The following is a 15,558-nucleotide window of genomic DNA, read 5'->3' as shown; positions in this document are numbered from 1 at the left end:
CATAAAAACGCTAAAAACTGATATTTGCAACCTCAAAGCGACATGTGAATTTAACAGCTCAAAGATTATTGAGGCTGAAAATAGAATAAGTGCAGTAGAGGATAAAGTAAAAGACATTTACAGGGATCTATGTACTGAGAAAATCACTACCAATGATATCAAAGCTCGACAAAATAGCTTTGAAACCAGATCGCGTAGTAATAATATTGAATTGCAAGCTGTACCCGAAAAGCGCACTGAGAATGTAATAGATATTTTCAAAAAACTTTGCAAGACTATCTCGGAGCCGATGGATGACAACTTAATATTATCCTGCCACAGAACTGCTAAATCAAACAAGAACAGTGACCGCCCTCGGAACATAATAGTAAGTCTACCAAGTTCACGTCACCGCGATCGTATCCTGTCTGCTGTACATCGCCACAATCGTAGTGCGCGTGCTACAAATCAACGTGACAACAACTCACCTCTACTCAACTCTTCTCACTTGGGCATCTCTGGTACGCCCGTTAGAATATATGCAGCTGAACATTTATCACCAGAATCAAAATCACTTCACGGTGCCGCAAGAGCTACTGCCAAAAAAAATAATTATAAATATGTATGGGTTAAATTTGGCAAAATATTTATGCGTAAAGACGACAAATCGAACTCGATATTTATTCGAGATATAAATTGTCTTGCTAATATTAAGTAATATTACTAAATTTTTTATTTACTCGTGTAATATATAACTCCTAGATTCGTAGGTTTTTCTTTATTTTTTCAAAATGTCAACAGATGTAAGTCTAAAATTTCCAATATTCACCTTCAAGTACTTGCCAATAATTTCGATATCATCTGCCTTGCGGAAACAAACTTTGATAACTCCATATTTAGCGAAGAATTGTTTGATAATAGATATATAGTTTACCGTAGAGACAGAGATGTTTTGAATAGCTCCAAAAAGGAAGGTGGAGGTGTCCTCCTAGCTATAAAAAAACAGTTTACCTCATTTAGGCTATTATCTTGGGAAAGCACTGTTGAAGATCTTTGGGTTAGGATATATCTAAATTGTAATTTTATTATTAACATTTGTTTAGTTTACCTACCCCCTAACTTAAATAATAATCTTCTACAGGCTTTCTATGAAAAATGTCATGGAATTTTTTCTAATACTGATACCAACCATGAATTCATTATTGTTGGTGATTTTAATATATCTAACATTGTTTGGTCAAAAGACTCTAGTAGCACTAAAATGTTAATAAACAATCCCATCGATTCGAAATCGTCCTTGTTATTTAATCTTATGGCTTATGGTAATTTATGTCAATATAATTATATAAAAAAATTTAATGGTCGTATTTTGGACTTATTCTTATGTAGCTTTGAACCATCTAGCTTATCTATAGCATGTCCAGTTAGTAAGTTGGATAAACACCACCCAGCATTCGATGTGCTCTTAGTTGTTAAGAAGATAAAATATTTTAAGCCCTTATGTAATAACATTGTACTGAATTACAGAAAATGTAATTTTGGTAATTGCAGAACTAATTTATCATTAATAGATTGGTCTGATCTTTTTAATAATTTGAGCATTGATGAATCGGTCAGTGTATTTTACAACACATTATACAGTATTATTGGTGACAATACACCTACAAAGAAGATTGTATCTGACACTGGCCGATATCCAATCTGGTTCAGTAAATCATTGGTGAAATGTCTCAAGGAGAAAGCCAAAGTACATAAAAGGTACAAAGTCTTTGGTAATCCCAGAGATTACGACACCTTTGCATTATTAAGAACTCGCTCCAAGAGACTGTTGTCCAAATGCCATACTGACTACTTGTCATATATTGAATCCCGCATTTCATTGAACCCTAAATGCTTTTGGTCTTACACCAAGTCTAAATGCAAGGGTAATTCTTTGCCCGAAACTTTAAGACTTAATAAAATTTGTGCCTCATCTGGCTTAGATATGTGTGAATTGTTTTCTGAATATTTTTCATCTGTGCATAACAATGATGATTGCTCCCTTTCATATGTGGACGCTCACATTGACAATTGCTCGTACTGCCTTGATAAAATATATGTTGAAAAAAAGGAGATTACTTATGTCCTATTAAATTTAGATGTAAATAAGGGTGCTGGACCTGACGGCATACCTCCATACTTTATTAAAACTTGTTATTTGGAACTTGTGGAACCCTTATTTATAATTTTTAACAATTCTTTATCTGCTGGTGTATTCCCTTCTAATTGGAAACTAGCCAATATTGTACCTATTTTCAAGTCTGGCGATAAATCACTTTGTAATAACTATAGACCAATAAGTATCTTATCCTGTTTTGCTAAAATTTTTGAATGTTTAACTTATAATCATATTTATTCTCATGTAGTGCCTAAAATTGCACAGGAACAACATGGATTTGTTAAAAAAAAATCAACCGTTTCTAATCTTATTGAATTCACTACCACAATTTATAAATATCTTAATACTCGTACACAAGTAGATGTTATATATACAGACTTTCAAAAGGCTTTTGACAAGGTTAATCACGGTTTGCTAATTCGTAAATTATCTAAATTTGGAATTCATGGAAATTTACTTAGATGGTTAACTTCTTATCTTAATTTGAGAAGTCAATTGGTTACAATTAAGGGTTTCTCATCTGCAGGAGTTCCTCAAGGTTCTCACCTTGGACCACTTCTGTTTATTATTTTTATTAATGACCTAATCACCCTACTGAAGTGTCAATGCTTACTTTATGCTGATGATCTTAAGGTTTTCCATCCTATCAATAGTGAGTCGGATTGCTTAAAATTACAATCCGACATTGATATAATATCTGAATGGTGTAATGTAAACCTTATGCATCTCAATATTTCTAAATGCTTCTCAATGACACTTTCCAGAAATCGTAACCTAATTGACTTTACTTACAATATTAATAACGTAGATCTTACAGCAAAAAATTGTGCCAGAGACTTAGGTATACTTATAGATTCCAAACTATCATTTAATGAACATATTAATCATATTGTTACTAAATCTTATGAACTATTGGGATTTATTTGCCGAGTTGCGAAGCCCTTTAAGAATCCCCATACTCTGATTCTACTCTATTACAGTTTAGTTCGTAGTAATATGGAGTATGCCTCAATCATATGGTCTCCCTATTACCAAACTCACATTGGGCACTTAGAAACAATCCAGAAGCGTTTTTTGCGCCATTTATCCTATAAGACTGGTAATACAGACTCCAGGGATGTTCAACTCGAGAGCACCCCGGAAGTCGGTTTTGTGAGATAGCTAGTGGTAAACTTGGGCGGGGCTGGTTTCCTCAAGGTGCCTTCCTTCGTCGTCGGTGGTCTGGTCTCTGCTGATGTCGGCTGCTCTGCTATGTCCCTTTCTCCTTCGTAATGTGCGTGGGATGCGTGATGTGGAAAAAGGGAGGAAATTGTATAATAATGAAAACAGGTTGTAATTCTGTTTGTATGGTGACTGTATTTTATATATATATATATATATATATATATATATATATATATATATATATATATATATATATATATATATATATATATATATATATATATATATATATATATATATACAGAGATCAAGCAGGGGGGACAGGGGGGGGGAGTAACAAAGTAACCACGCGTGCCTTTTGAGGTTGGCCACGCGTAGCTCAGTTGTCTGCCTTCTGGACGAAGACAGACCAAGCTTCCTCTGGTGCACACCGGACGGATACTGGAGCTGGTCTCCAAGTATCGTCACAACCCTCACCAGCCTCTAGCTGGTGATTTCGGTGGCGAGGTGGGCCCCGTAAACCCCGGGGTGTTTACGCGCCAAACCGCTATTGACAACTGTCAGTTTGTGTGCCAACCGCTGTCTCAGGGTGGCCAGCACAAAAATATATCGGCCAAATCGTGGGTCGTAAAGCCACGAAAGCCGATCATCAGACATAGTCTGAACACTGGTCTTAAAAAACTGTTACCATCTTATAATGACAGACTTTCTTTTTTCCATATTGCAAGTTTGTCTCAGCGTAGAAGGGTTTCTGATTTGTTTACTTTATATAAGATTGCTAATGGTATTCTTGACACGTCTGTTTTAAGCGAGATTAATTTTAACGTTAATGCCCGATTCACCAGATGCACAAATCTTTTTTATCCACCTATTTGTCAAAGCAACACCTCTTTCAATAGTGCAATCGTTCGTATATGCCGTATTTACGATAGCTTAGATGATTGTCCTGACCTCTTTAGAGACTCTTTTAGTATTTTTAGGACAAAGGTGAAGAAAATAATATGTGGTTGATTTGCTTCTTCACCCTTATAGTCTTTCTTTTTCTTTTTTACTTTATCTGTATCTTTTTCTTTATCTGTTTCTTTTCTTTTTTTTAAAATCTTGATGTTTTTGTAATTTTACTTTTTTTATATCACCATGTGGTGCTCACTGTAAATGGAATATTATATTTTTATTTATGTTTATTATTATTTTTTGTCTCATTATACAACTTTCTTTTTATATTTTATTCTGTATGTGTGCCTATTTAAATAAAATAAAATAAATAAATAAATAAATTTGTTTAAAATCATTCACTCGAAAATCGAGCTATGTAAAACACAAAGCACACTGGGGTAAAATCAAAAAAAATGTGACATTTGTTTAAAATCGTTTGCTCACAAATACGGCCTCATAAAACATAAAAAAACTCATACTGGAAAAAAACCATACCAATGTGACATTTGTGAAAAATCATTTGCTGATAAATCTTACCTTGCAATACACATAACTTATCATACTGGATTAAAACCATACAAATGTGACATTTGTATAAGATCATACCCACTTAAAAGGCTACTTGCGATACACAAAAGAAGTCATACTGGGGAAATACCATATCAATGTGACATGTTTTAAATCATTCGTTTTAAAAAGCGGTCTCGCTACACACATTAAAACTCATCCTGGGATAAAACCACATAAATGTGACATATGTTTTAAATCATATGCTCAAAATTCCCGCCTAAGGATACACAAAAGAACTCATACTGCGGAAAAACTATATCAATGTGACATTTGTTGTAAATCATTTGTCGATAAAGGTTATCTCGCTGTACACATTAAAGCTCATGCTGGGCTTAAACCAGAGAGATGTAATAAGAATAGAGGGGCCCTGACGAATAAATAATTGTTGTCAATTTTACGCGGTACGTCTCTATAAATACGCTACATCGCACGGAATACAATCGTATCAATTTACTTAAAAAAATGTATCCCATGTTGTTTATTGTGTGTTTTTTAATGTATTGTGCAATTTTTTACCGATGCTTGCCTGTAATATAAACAAAAAGAGAAGTTTTTATCGGACATATGTCGAGCACCAAGCGTCAAATACGACTGATGCTAAAATTATTTAGATGTCCGTGGACAGAATGTCACTTGACAACAAAGGAACACCTAAAGCCACTACTAAATTAATATTACATCTCTGGCTTAAACCGTATAATTGTGAGATTTGTTTAAAATCGTTTGCTCAAAAATCCCGTTTTAAAACTCATACCGGGGAACAATCATAGATTTCAAATTTCTCTCATTAGACACATAATCTCATTGTGTCTAATGATAAACTCTGAATATATGAATCTTTACAGAAATTGTATTACTAATATGTATCATTTCAAAATCAATAAACAATCAATAACTGTACTGGCAATCATTTGACAACTTACGATACACAAAAGAACTCCTGGGGAAAACCATACCAATGCGAAATTTGTTAAAAATCGTTTACTCAAAAATCAAAACTAACGATAGACAATTGAATTCAAACTGGGGAAAAACTATAACAATGTGATGTTTGCTTGGAATCCTTCTCAAGTAAATGTCATATTACTAAGCGCACAATAACTCTAATTGGAATAAAACCACACGAATGTGAAATTTGTTTAAAATCGTTTGTTCAATAATCCAGCCTTATAAAGCATAAAAAAAACCCATGTCACATTTGTTCCGAATCATTTTCGGAAAATTCTGCCCAAATACACATAGTAAATCATACTGGATTAAAACCATATAAATGTGACATTTGTTTACTCAAAAATCCCACTTACTATATGTACTACACCCCAAAGTCATCCCGGCGAAGAACCATCAATTTCAAGTTTTTCATTAAATATATAATCTTATTACATGTTAAACAAAATGAAACTCCTTATATATGAACCTTTTTACAGAAATTATGTTATAAATATTTGATGTATCATTTCAAAATTAATAGACAATCAATAGCTGTACTGGAAATAATTTGAATAAAGCTGATTACCACACAAAAAAAAGATTTTTATTTATTTACTAGCTGAACCCTGCATGCGTTGCAATGCCACAATAACGCATGCAACTCCCGTTCCCATTTTTCGGAAAAACGCAGGCAGCGAACACCCTGGTCGCGACGCGAAAACATTTGAAATTATAGCGAATGACACTCATTCCCATTTCCGTTCCCGTTTTTTTTTTCACAGTAATCTTCCCGGACATTCATACAACAAATCCTGAAAGTTCCATCGTAATCGCTTCATTGGCTTAGGAGCCTATTCGAGACACACTGTTCAGACAAATACATTTAAAAAGGGAACGAAAAACATTTCTGTGTGACATCTATTGTTTCAAATAACACGCATGTTTACGGTCGCAATCAATCGGTGCCTCTCCTTATCATATTAGAACAAAATTTAATTAGTTAAAAAAAAAAAATTTATATTTTTCAAGCACGGATAATCCGCAAACCGGATAATCCAGGGTGCACTGTATTAGCTACTAGTGTTGGACCCGTTGATTTCAACGGGTGGTTTCGAAAAGGAATTGAAACTCGAATAAAAATAAAGGTAAAGATATTGAATCGACTGGTTTCGGACAGAAATTGATGCACGAATTACGAAGTGATTACGAATTACGAACTACGTTTTGTGCATCGCCGACCTCCTGACGCCTTTGCCCCCGATGCCTCCGTCGCTCCGGGGCCTTCGGCCCCAGCGCCGCCGACGCCTTCGGCACCCCGGGGGCTTCGCCCCCAGCGCCGCCGACGCCTCCGGCGCCCCCAGCACCCCCGATGCCTTCGGCACCCCGGGGGCTTCGCCCCCAGCGCCGCCGACGCCTCCGGCGCCCCCGACGCCTTCGGCACCCCGGGGGCTTCGCCCCCAGCGCCGCCAGCCCCCCCGATGCCTTCGGCACCCCGGGGGCTTCGCCCCCAGCGCCGCCGACGCCTCCGGCGCCCCCAGCACCCCCGATGCCTTCGGCACCCCGGGGGCTTCGCCCCCAGCGCCGCCGACGCCCCCAGCCCCCCCGATGCCTTCGGCACCCCGGGGGCTTCACCCCCAGCGTCCCCGATGCCTTCGGCATCCCGTCGCCCCCAGCCCCCCCGATGCCTTCGGCATCCCGGGGGCTTCGCCCCCAGCGTCCCCGATGCCTTCGGCATCCCGGGGGCTTCGGCCCCAGCGCCGCCGACGCCTCCGGCGCCCCCAGCGCCCCCAGCAATGAAAAAAATGAAAAAACTGAAAAAATGAAAAAAATGAAAAAACTGAAAAAATGAAAAAAATGAAAAAACTGAAAAAAATGAAAAAAATGAAAAAACTGAAAAAATGAAAAAAATGAAAAAACTGAAAAAATGAAAAAAAATGAAAAAACTGAAAAAATGAAAAAACTGAAAAAATGAAAAAAATGAAAAAACTGAAAAAATGAAAAAAATGAAAAAAATGAAAAAACTGAAAAAATGAAAAAAATTAAAAAACTGAAAAAATGAAAAAAATTAAAAAACTGAAAAAATGAAAAAAATGAAAATTATGAAAAAAATGAAAATTATGAAAAAAATGAAAAAAACTGAAAAAACCTGAAAAAAACTGAAAAATATGAAAAAACTGAAAAATATGAAAAATATGAAAAAAATGAAAAAAAAAAAAATTTTGTTCCCCATACTGGTTGACGGTTGATCGTCCGTCACATATATACAAATATACAAATATACAAATAAATATACAAATATACAAATATACAAATATATTTAGCGACAGTCCGTTTTTATATATATTATAATGGAGTTGATCATCATAATCAACAATTCATTTACTTAGCATTTTTTTCTGGATATATCTGAACACTGCGCTCCTTGATGAATGACGCAATGATTAGAAAGCAATCACGAGGTGGTTAATTTTTCCATCCAAAAAAGCAACAAACCCTTTTCTTACGCCGGTCATACTTTTCGCCCCGTCTGTTGAAATTGCTACAATTTTAGAGCACTTTGCCAAAGAGCCGCGGATTGCCGACTCTGGCTTAGGATGATGAAGAAACTTACCAAAATTATCTCAATTTCATCCAATAAATAAAAATTATAACATTTAAAAAAATAAAACAAATAAGCCAACTAATTGGTCTGTGTATTTAATTTTCAATTATCATTTCTCCCAGAAACACCATGGCACGCATGCAGCTAAAATGTAAAAATATTAACAGTATTTATATAATAACAATTTTTTTTATATTCATCCCAGTATGGAATTTTTTTTTATGTGTCTCGAGGCTATATTTTTTAGTAAATGATGTAAGACAAATTTCACACTTGTAAGGCTTTTCCCCCGTGTGAGATCTCAAATGTGACACAAGTTCATTTTTACCAACATATGATTTTAAACAAATGTCACATTTGTGTGGTTTTATCCCAGTATGCAAGTTTTCATGTCTCACGAGGTGAGATTTTCGAGAAAATGATCTTAAACAAACGTCGCATTTGTGTGGTTTTATCCCAGTATGCAATTTTTCATGTGCATCGAGGTGAGATTTTAGATAAAATGATTTTAAACAAACGTCACATTTGTGTGGTTTTATCCCAGTATGAAATTTTTTATGTAACACGAGGGTAGATTTTTGAGAAAACGATTTTAGACAAACGTCACATTTGTGTGGTTTTTATCCCAGTATGCAACTTTTCGTGACTCACGAGGAGAGATTTTCGAGAAAATGATCTTAAACAAACGTCGCATTTGTGTGGTTTTATCCCAGTATGCAATTTTTCATGTCTCACGAGGTGAGATTTTCGAGAAAATGATCTTAAACAAACGTCGCATTTGTGTGGTTTTATCCCAGTATGCAATTTTTCATGTGCATCGAGGTGAGATTTTAGATAAAATGATTTTAAACAAACGTCACATTTGTGTGGTTTTATCCCAGTATGAAATTTTTTATGTAACACGAGGGTAGATTTTTGAGAAAACGATTTTAGACAAACGTCACATTTGTGTGGTTTTTATCCCAGTATGCAACTTTTCGTGACTCACGAGGAGAGATTTTCGAGAAAATGATCTTAAACAAACGTCGCATTTGTGTGGTTTTATCCCAGTATGCAATTTTTCATGTGCATCGAGGTGAGACTTTAGATAAAATGATTTTACACAAATTTCACACTTATAAGGCTTTTCCCCCGTGTGAGATTTCAAATGTGACACAAGTTCATTTTTACGAACATATGATTTTAAACAAATGTCACATTTGTGTGGTTTTATCCCTGTATGCATATTTTTATGTGACACGAGGTTAGATTTTTGAGAAAATGATTTTAGACAAATTTGACACCGGTAAGGCTTTTCCCCCGTGTGAGATCTCAAATGTAACACAAGTTTATTTTTATAAACATATGATTTCAAACAAATGTTACATTTGTGTGGCTTTTCCCCTGTGTGAGATCTCAAATGTCTGACAAGTGAATTTTTTCGAGAAAATGATGTAAGACAAATTTCACACTTGTAAGGCTTTTCCCCCGTGTGAGATCTCAAATGTACCACAAGTTCATTTTTACGAACATATGATTTTAAACAAATGTCACATTTGTGTGGTTTTATCCCCGTATGCAATTTTTTATGTGACCCGAGGCTAGATTTTTGAGAAAATGATTTTAGACAAATTTGACACTTGTAAGGCTTTTCACCCATGTGAGATCTCAAATGTTTCACAAGTTGATTTTTTCGAATAAATGATTTTAAACAAATGTCACACTTGTAAGTGTTTTCACGCGTGTGAGTTCTTAAATGTCTGACAAGTGATTTTTTTCTAATATATGATTTTAAACAAATATCACATTTGAACTGCTTCCCTCCAGTGTGTGATCTTTTGTGTAAAACAAGTTCGGATTTAATGGGAAATGGCTTTAAACAAATTTCACTCTTCTTTCGGTGAATTGTTGGTAGTGAAGGCTCATCGTCCCATATTACATCTTCCAACAAAACTTCTTCAGTCTTGATCTTCAAGCAATCGTCTAGCCTCAGTTGAGACGTTTCGTAGCTTCGAAAACAAGCGTTTCGAAAGGTGATCAACAATTCCAGATTGGTTTTACACGAAAGACACACCGCGTCTGGCAACCCATCGCCTCTTTTAACCTGCAGATGAAATGAAAAAAATAAGTAGGATTGAGCGGTGAGAAGAGTTTGGTCCACAATAGTTGTAACCTGTAATCTGTAACCTGTAACCAGCACCGACCTGAATTTGACAGCAGGTCCGAATGCGTTGCTCCAGACGCTCTGGATGAGGATCTGGTCTCTGGAAGATGGAGACGGAAGACTCGGCCGGAGCTGGTCCAAGACAAAGCCTGCACTCCATCGTCTCTGCACTCCTCGTCATCGTCTCCATCGTGACAGCGACCAGACGACTTGCCTTCGCGACCGCTATTTTTGGTCTAAATTTGGTACTATGTGGTCATACCAGAGAAATGTTAGGCAACAAATGGTTTCGTTATTTTATAATACCAAAAGTGGTATTTAAAACAATGAAACTTGATCAGTTACTTATTCTAAATGATCAGAAGAATATAATAAACCATCACTAATTTATTCATTTTTGTTCAGTAAATAATTATTTTTTTATCAGTAAATAAATCGTGTTTGATCAGTATTTTATTTAAATTCCTTTTTCACTTTCGGAACCGGATTCGCGTTACAGTTCCGGGCCAGGATTCCTGTGTCAGTTCCTCTTCACGATTCCCGATTTCTGTATCAGTTCCGATTCAAATTAATTTTTATTACATGTATTGTAGCTTTTTATTTAATTTTAAATAATGTATCAATTCGTTTATATACGCGTGAGCGGACGTTTACGCAAAGTTTTTATTCACGCATATACGCGTGAGCGGACAGTAAAGTGTTAACAGAAAATTTTGTTTCATAATTTTAATACTCATTATTTATTAAGAAAAACGCTTATAGTTAAGCAGATGTGTGGCCGTTAGTACCTATGTTTAGTTAGTACTGCTGTTGCCAAAATATAAAAAAATATCTAGTCAACAAGCCCCGAAAAAAGCATTGAAGTTATCTACCAATCCTAATTTTTCATGGAAAAACTTGGCGGTTTCCATACACATTTGACCGCTAATTGGTATTCCTTCTGCTCATTTTGGATTTAACTATGTATATGAGTATAGTTGCTACCAAATCTTCGTATCTTGACATTTTCATACTTTTTCGTTTCGAAGGACCTGCAGAACTATCACAATGTGTCGCGAACGCCTCTAATTTTTATTTTTTTTGTTTAACTATATTTCGAACAGGTATGTAAATATGAAATATTTTCGAGTTAATAGCAATGAAAATAATTTCACACACAAAGTATTATAATTGATAATAATTAAACATACATACATATGTTCGAAAAAATCTGCTTTGACTACACTTACTTCTTCGATGATCAAAAACGAGTGAAAGAATTGACGCAATAGTCAAATCCATTTAAAAAGGGAACGAAAAATATTTCTGTGTGACATAATTTGTTTCAAATAACACGTATGTTTACGGTCGCAATCAATCGGTGCCTCTCATTATCATATAAGAACAAAATTTGATTAATTAAAAAAAATAATTAATATTTTTCAAGCATGGATAATCCACAAACCGGATAATCGAGAATACACTGTATTAGCTATAATGGAGTTGATCATCTTAATCACCAATTCAATTACTTAGCATTTTTTTCTGGATATATCTGCACACTGCGCTCCTTGATGAATGACGCAATGATAAGAAAGCAATCACGAGGTGGTTAATTTTTCCTTCCAAAAAAGCAACAAACCCTTTTCTTACGCCGGTCATACTTTTCGTCCCGTCTGTTGAAATTGCTACAATTTTAGAGCACTTTGCCAAAGAGCCGCGGATTGCCGACTCTGGCTTAGAATGATGAAGAAACTTACCAAAATTATCTCAATTTCATCCAATAAATAAAAATTATAACATTTAAAAAAATAAAACAAATAAGCCAACTAATTAATCTGTGTATTTGTCATGAGAAAAAATGTCATGAGAGGGGACACCAGAAACACCATGGCACGCATGCAGCCAAAATGTAAAAATACTAACAGTATTTATATAATAACAATTTTTTTTATATTCATCCTGGTATGCATTTTTTTTTATGTGTCTCGAGGCTATATTTTTTAGTAAATGATGTAAGACAAATTTCACACTTGTAAGGCTTTTCCCCCGCGTGAGATCTCAAATGTGACACGAGTTCATTTTTACGAACATATGATTTTAAACAAATGTCACATTTGTGTGGTTTTATCCCAGTATGCAATTTTTCATGTGCCTTGAGATGAGCTTTTTGAGAAAATGATCTTAAACAAACGTCGCATTTGTGTGGTTTTATCCCAGTATGCAATTTTTCATGTCTCTCGAGGATATATTTTCGAGAAAATGATCTTAAACAAACGTCGCATTTGTATGGTTTTATCCCAGTATGCAATGTTTCATGTCTCTCGAGGAGAGATTTTGTAGAAAATGATTTTAGACAAATTTGACACTTGTAAGGCTTTTTCCTGGTGTGAGATCTCAAATGTAACACAAGTTCATTTTTATAAACATATGATTTCAAACAAATGTCACATTTGTGTGATTTTATCCCAGCATGCAATGTTTCATGTGTCTCGAGGTGAGATTTTCGAGAAAATGATCTCAAACAAACGTCGCATTTGTGTGGTTTTATCCCAGTATGCAATTTTTCATGTCTCTCGAGGATATATTTTCGAGAAAATGATCTTAAACAAACGTCGCATTTGTATGGTTTTATCCCAGTATGCAATGTTTCATGTGTCTCGAGGACAGATTTTCTAGAAAATGATTTTAGACAAATTTGACACTTGTAAGGCTTTTCCCCGGTGTGAGATCTCAAATGTAACACAAGTTCATTTTTATAAACATATGATTTAAAACAAATGTCACATTTGTGTGGTTTTATCCCAGCATGTAATTTTTTATGTGACACGAAGCTAGATTTTTGAGAAAATGATTTTAGACAAACGTCACATTTGTGTGGTTTTATTCCAGTATGCAAGTTTTCATGTCTCACGAGGTGAGATTTTCGAGAAAATAATCTTAAACAAACGTCGCATTTGTGTGGTTTTATCCCAGTATGCAATTTTTCATGTGCATCGAGGTGAGATTTTAGATAAAATGATTTTAAACAAACGTCACATTTGTGTGGTTTTATCCCAGTATGAAATTTTTTATGTAACACGAGGGTAGATTTTTGAGAAAACGATTTTAGACAAACGTCACATTTGTGTGGTTTTATCCCAGTATGCAATTTTTCATGTGTCTTGAGGTCAGATTTTCGAGAAAATGATTTTAGACAAATTTCACACTTGTAAGGCTTTTCCCCCGTGTGAGATCTCAAATGTGACACAAGTTCATTTTTACGAACATATGATTTTAAACAAATGTCACATTTGTGTGGTTTTATCCCCGTATGCAATTTTTTATGTGACACGAGGCTAGATTTTTGAGAAAATGATTTTAGACAAATTTGACACTGGTAAGGCTTTTCCCCCGTGTGAGATCTCAAATGTGACACAAGTTGATTTTTTCGAATAAATGATTTTAAACAAATGTCACACTTGTAAGGGTTTTCACGCGTGTGAGTTCTTAAATGTCTGACAAGTGAATTTATTCTAATATATGATTTTAAACAAATATCACATTTGAACAACTTCTCTACAGTATGTGATCTTTTGTTTAACACAAGTTCGGATTCAATAGGAAATGGCTTTAAACAAATTTCACTATTCTTTCGGAGGATTGTTGGTAGTGAAGGCTCATCGTCCCATATTACATCTTCCAATAAAACTTCTTCAGTCTTGATCTTCAAGCAATCGTCTAGCCTCAGTTGAGACGTTTCGTAGCTTCGAAAACAAGCGTTTCGAAAGGCGATCAACAATTCCAGATTGGTTTTACACGAAAGACACACCGCGTCTGGCAACCCATCGCCTCTTTTAACCTGCAGATGAAATGAAAAAATATAAGTAGGATTGAGCGGTGAGAAGAGTTTGGTCCACAATAGTTGTAACCTGTAACCTGTAACCAGCACCGACCTGAATTTGACAGCAGGTCCGAATGCGTTGCTCCAGACGCTGTGGATGAGGATCTGGTCTCTGGAATATGGAGACGGAAGACTCGGCCGGAGCTGGTCCAAGACAAAGCCTGCACTCCATCGTCTCTGCACTCCTCGTCATCGTCTCCATCGTGACAGCGACCAGACGACTTGCCTTCGCGACCGCTATTTTTGGTCTAAATTTGGTACCATGTGGTCATACCAGAGAAATGTTAGGCAACAGATGGTTTCGTTATTTTATAATACTGTAACGTATACTAAACAGAGCCGCCGAGTAACTGTGATCGGATTAAGACGGGTAGACTTCCTGAGAGACCGTGAGACCGGTGTAAGTGGTTTTAGGGATTAGCAACAAGCTAAGTGCAGGAAAGCTAAACAATGATTGCACTTCTCATACCGTGGGAATACATATCCGAATACGTGACTATACAGTAGGTAAGCAGATTAGACGTCCTGAGAGATCTACCCCTTATAAGGCGGTACGTAGGCGATATCAGGTGATTCTGGACGGAGCAGTGACAGTGTGTGTAACTCCTTAATCATCAATAAATGCTGTGAAACGACTGTTGGTTTTTACTTGGATCCTCCACCCACCCCTACGCAACAATACCAAAAGTGGTATTTAAAACAATGAAACTTGATCAGTTACTTATTCTAAATGATCAGAAGAATATAATAAACCATCACTAATTTATTCATTTTTGTTCAGTACATAATTATTTTTTTATCAGTAAATAAATCGTGTTTGATCAGTATTTTATTTAAATTCCTTTTTCACTTTCGGAACCGGATTCGCTTTACAGTTCCGGGTCAGGATTCCTGTGTCAATTCCTCTTCTCGATTCCCGATTTCTGTATCAGTTCCGATTCAAATTAATTTTTATTACATGTATTGTGGATTTTTATTTAATTTTAAATCATGTATCAATTCGTGTATATACGCGTGAGTGGACGTTTACGCAAAGTTTTTATTCACGCATATACGCGTGAGCGGACAGTAAAGTGTTAACAGAAAATTTTGTTTCATAATTTTAATACTCTTTTCTTACGCCGGTCATACTTTTCGCCCCGTCTGTTGAAATTGCTACAATTTTAGCGCACTTTGTCAAAGAGCCGCGGATTGCCGACTCTGGCTTAGGATGA

General features: G+C 35.8%; 3 protein-coding genes across 3 annotated transcripts in view; 1 reads left to right on the top strand and 2 right to left on the bottom strand.

Moving 5' to 3' along the window:
- Nucleotides 1-15,558, top strand: part of LOC143921502 (uncharacterized) — a 189,925-nt gene that overhangs the window by 23,066 nt on the left and 151,301 nt on the right. The gene's annotated exons all lie outside the window — the stretch shown is intronic.
- LOC143921467 (uncharacterized) lies at nt 8,411-10,728 on the bottom strand. The gene is made up of 3 exons (XM_077444794.1): nt 10,523-10,728; nt 9,405-10,422; nt 8,411-9,151 (listed from the first exon to the last, which is right to left on the bottom strand). Exons 1-3 carry the CDS (start codon nt 10,670-10,672, stop codon nt 8,943-8,945), a joined length of 1,377 nt encoding a protein of 458 aa, XP_077300920.1. The 5' UTR covers nt 10,673-10,728; the 3' UTR covers nt 8,411-8,942.
- On the bottom strand, nt 11,569-14,608 carry LOC143921449 (uncharacterized). Its single transcript, XM_077444765.1, has 2 exons — nt 14,397-14,608; nt 11,569-14,302 (listed from the first exon to the last, which is right to left on the bottom strand). The coding sequence occupies exons 1-2, from the start codon at nt 14,544-14,546 to the stop codon at nt 12,419-12,421; spliced, it is 2,034 nt and encodes a 677-aa protein (XP_077300891.1). The 5' UTR covers nt 14,547-14,608; the 3' UTR covers nt 11,569-12,418.

The sequence above is a fragment of the Arctopsyche grandis genome, chromosome 13, assembly GCF_051622035.1.
Source record: "Arctopsyche grandis isolate Sample6627 chromosome 13, ASM5162203v2, whole genome shotgun sequence".
NCBI lineage: Eukaryota > Metazoa > Arthropoda > Insecta > Trichoptera > Hydropsychidae > Arctopsyche > Arctopsyche grandis.
Note: the sequence above shows the minus strand (reverse complement) of the source record. Positions and strands in the feature narration are given on the sequence as shown.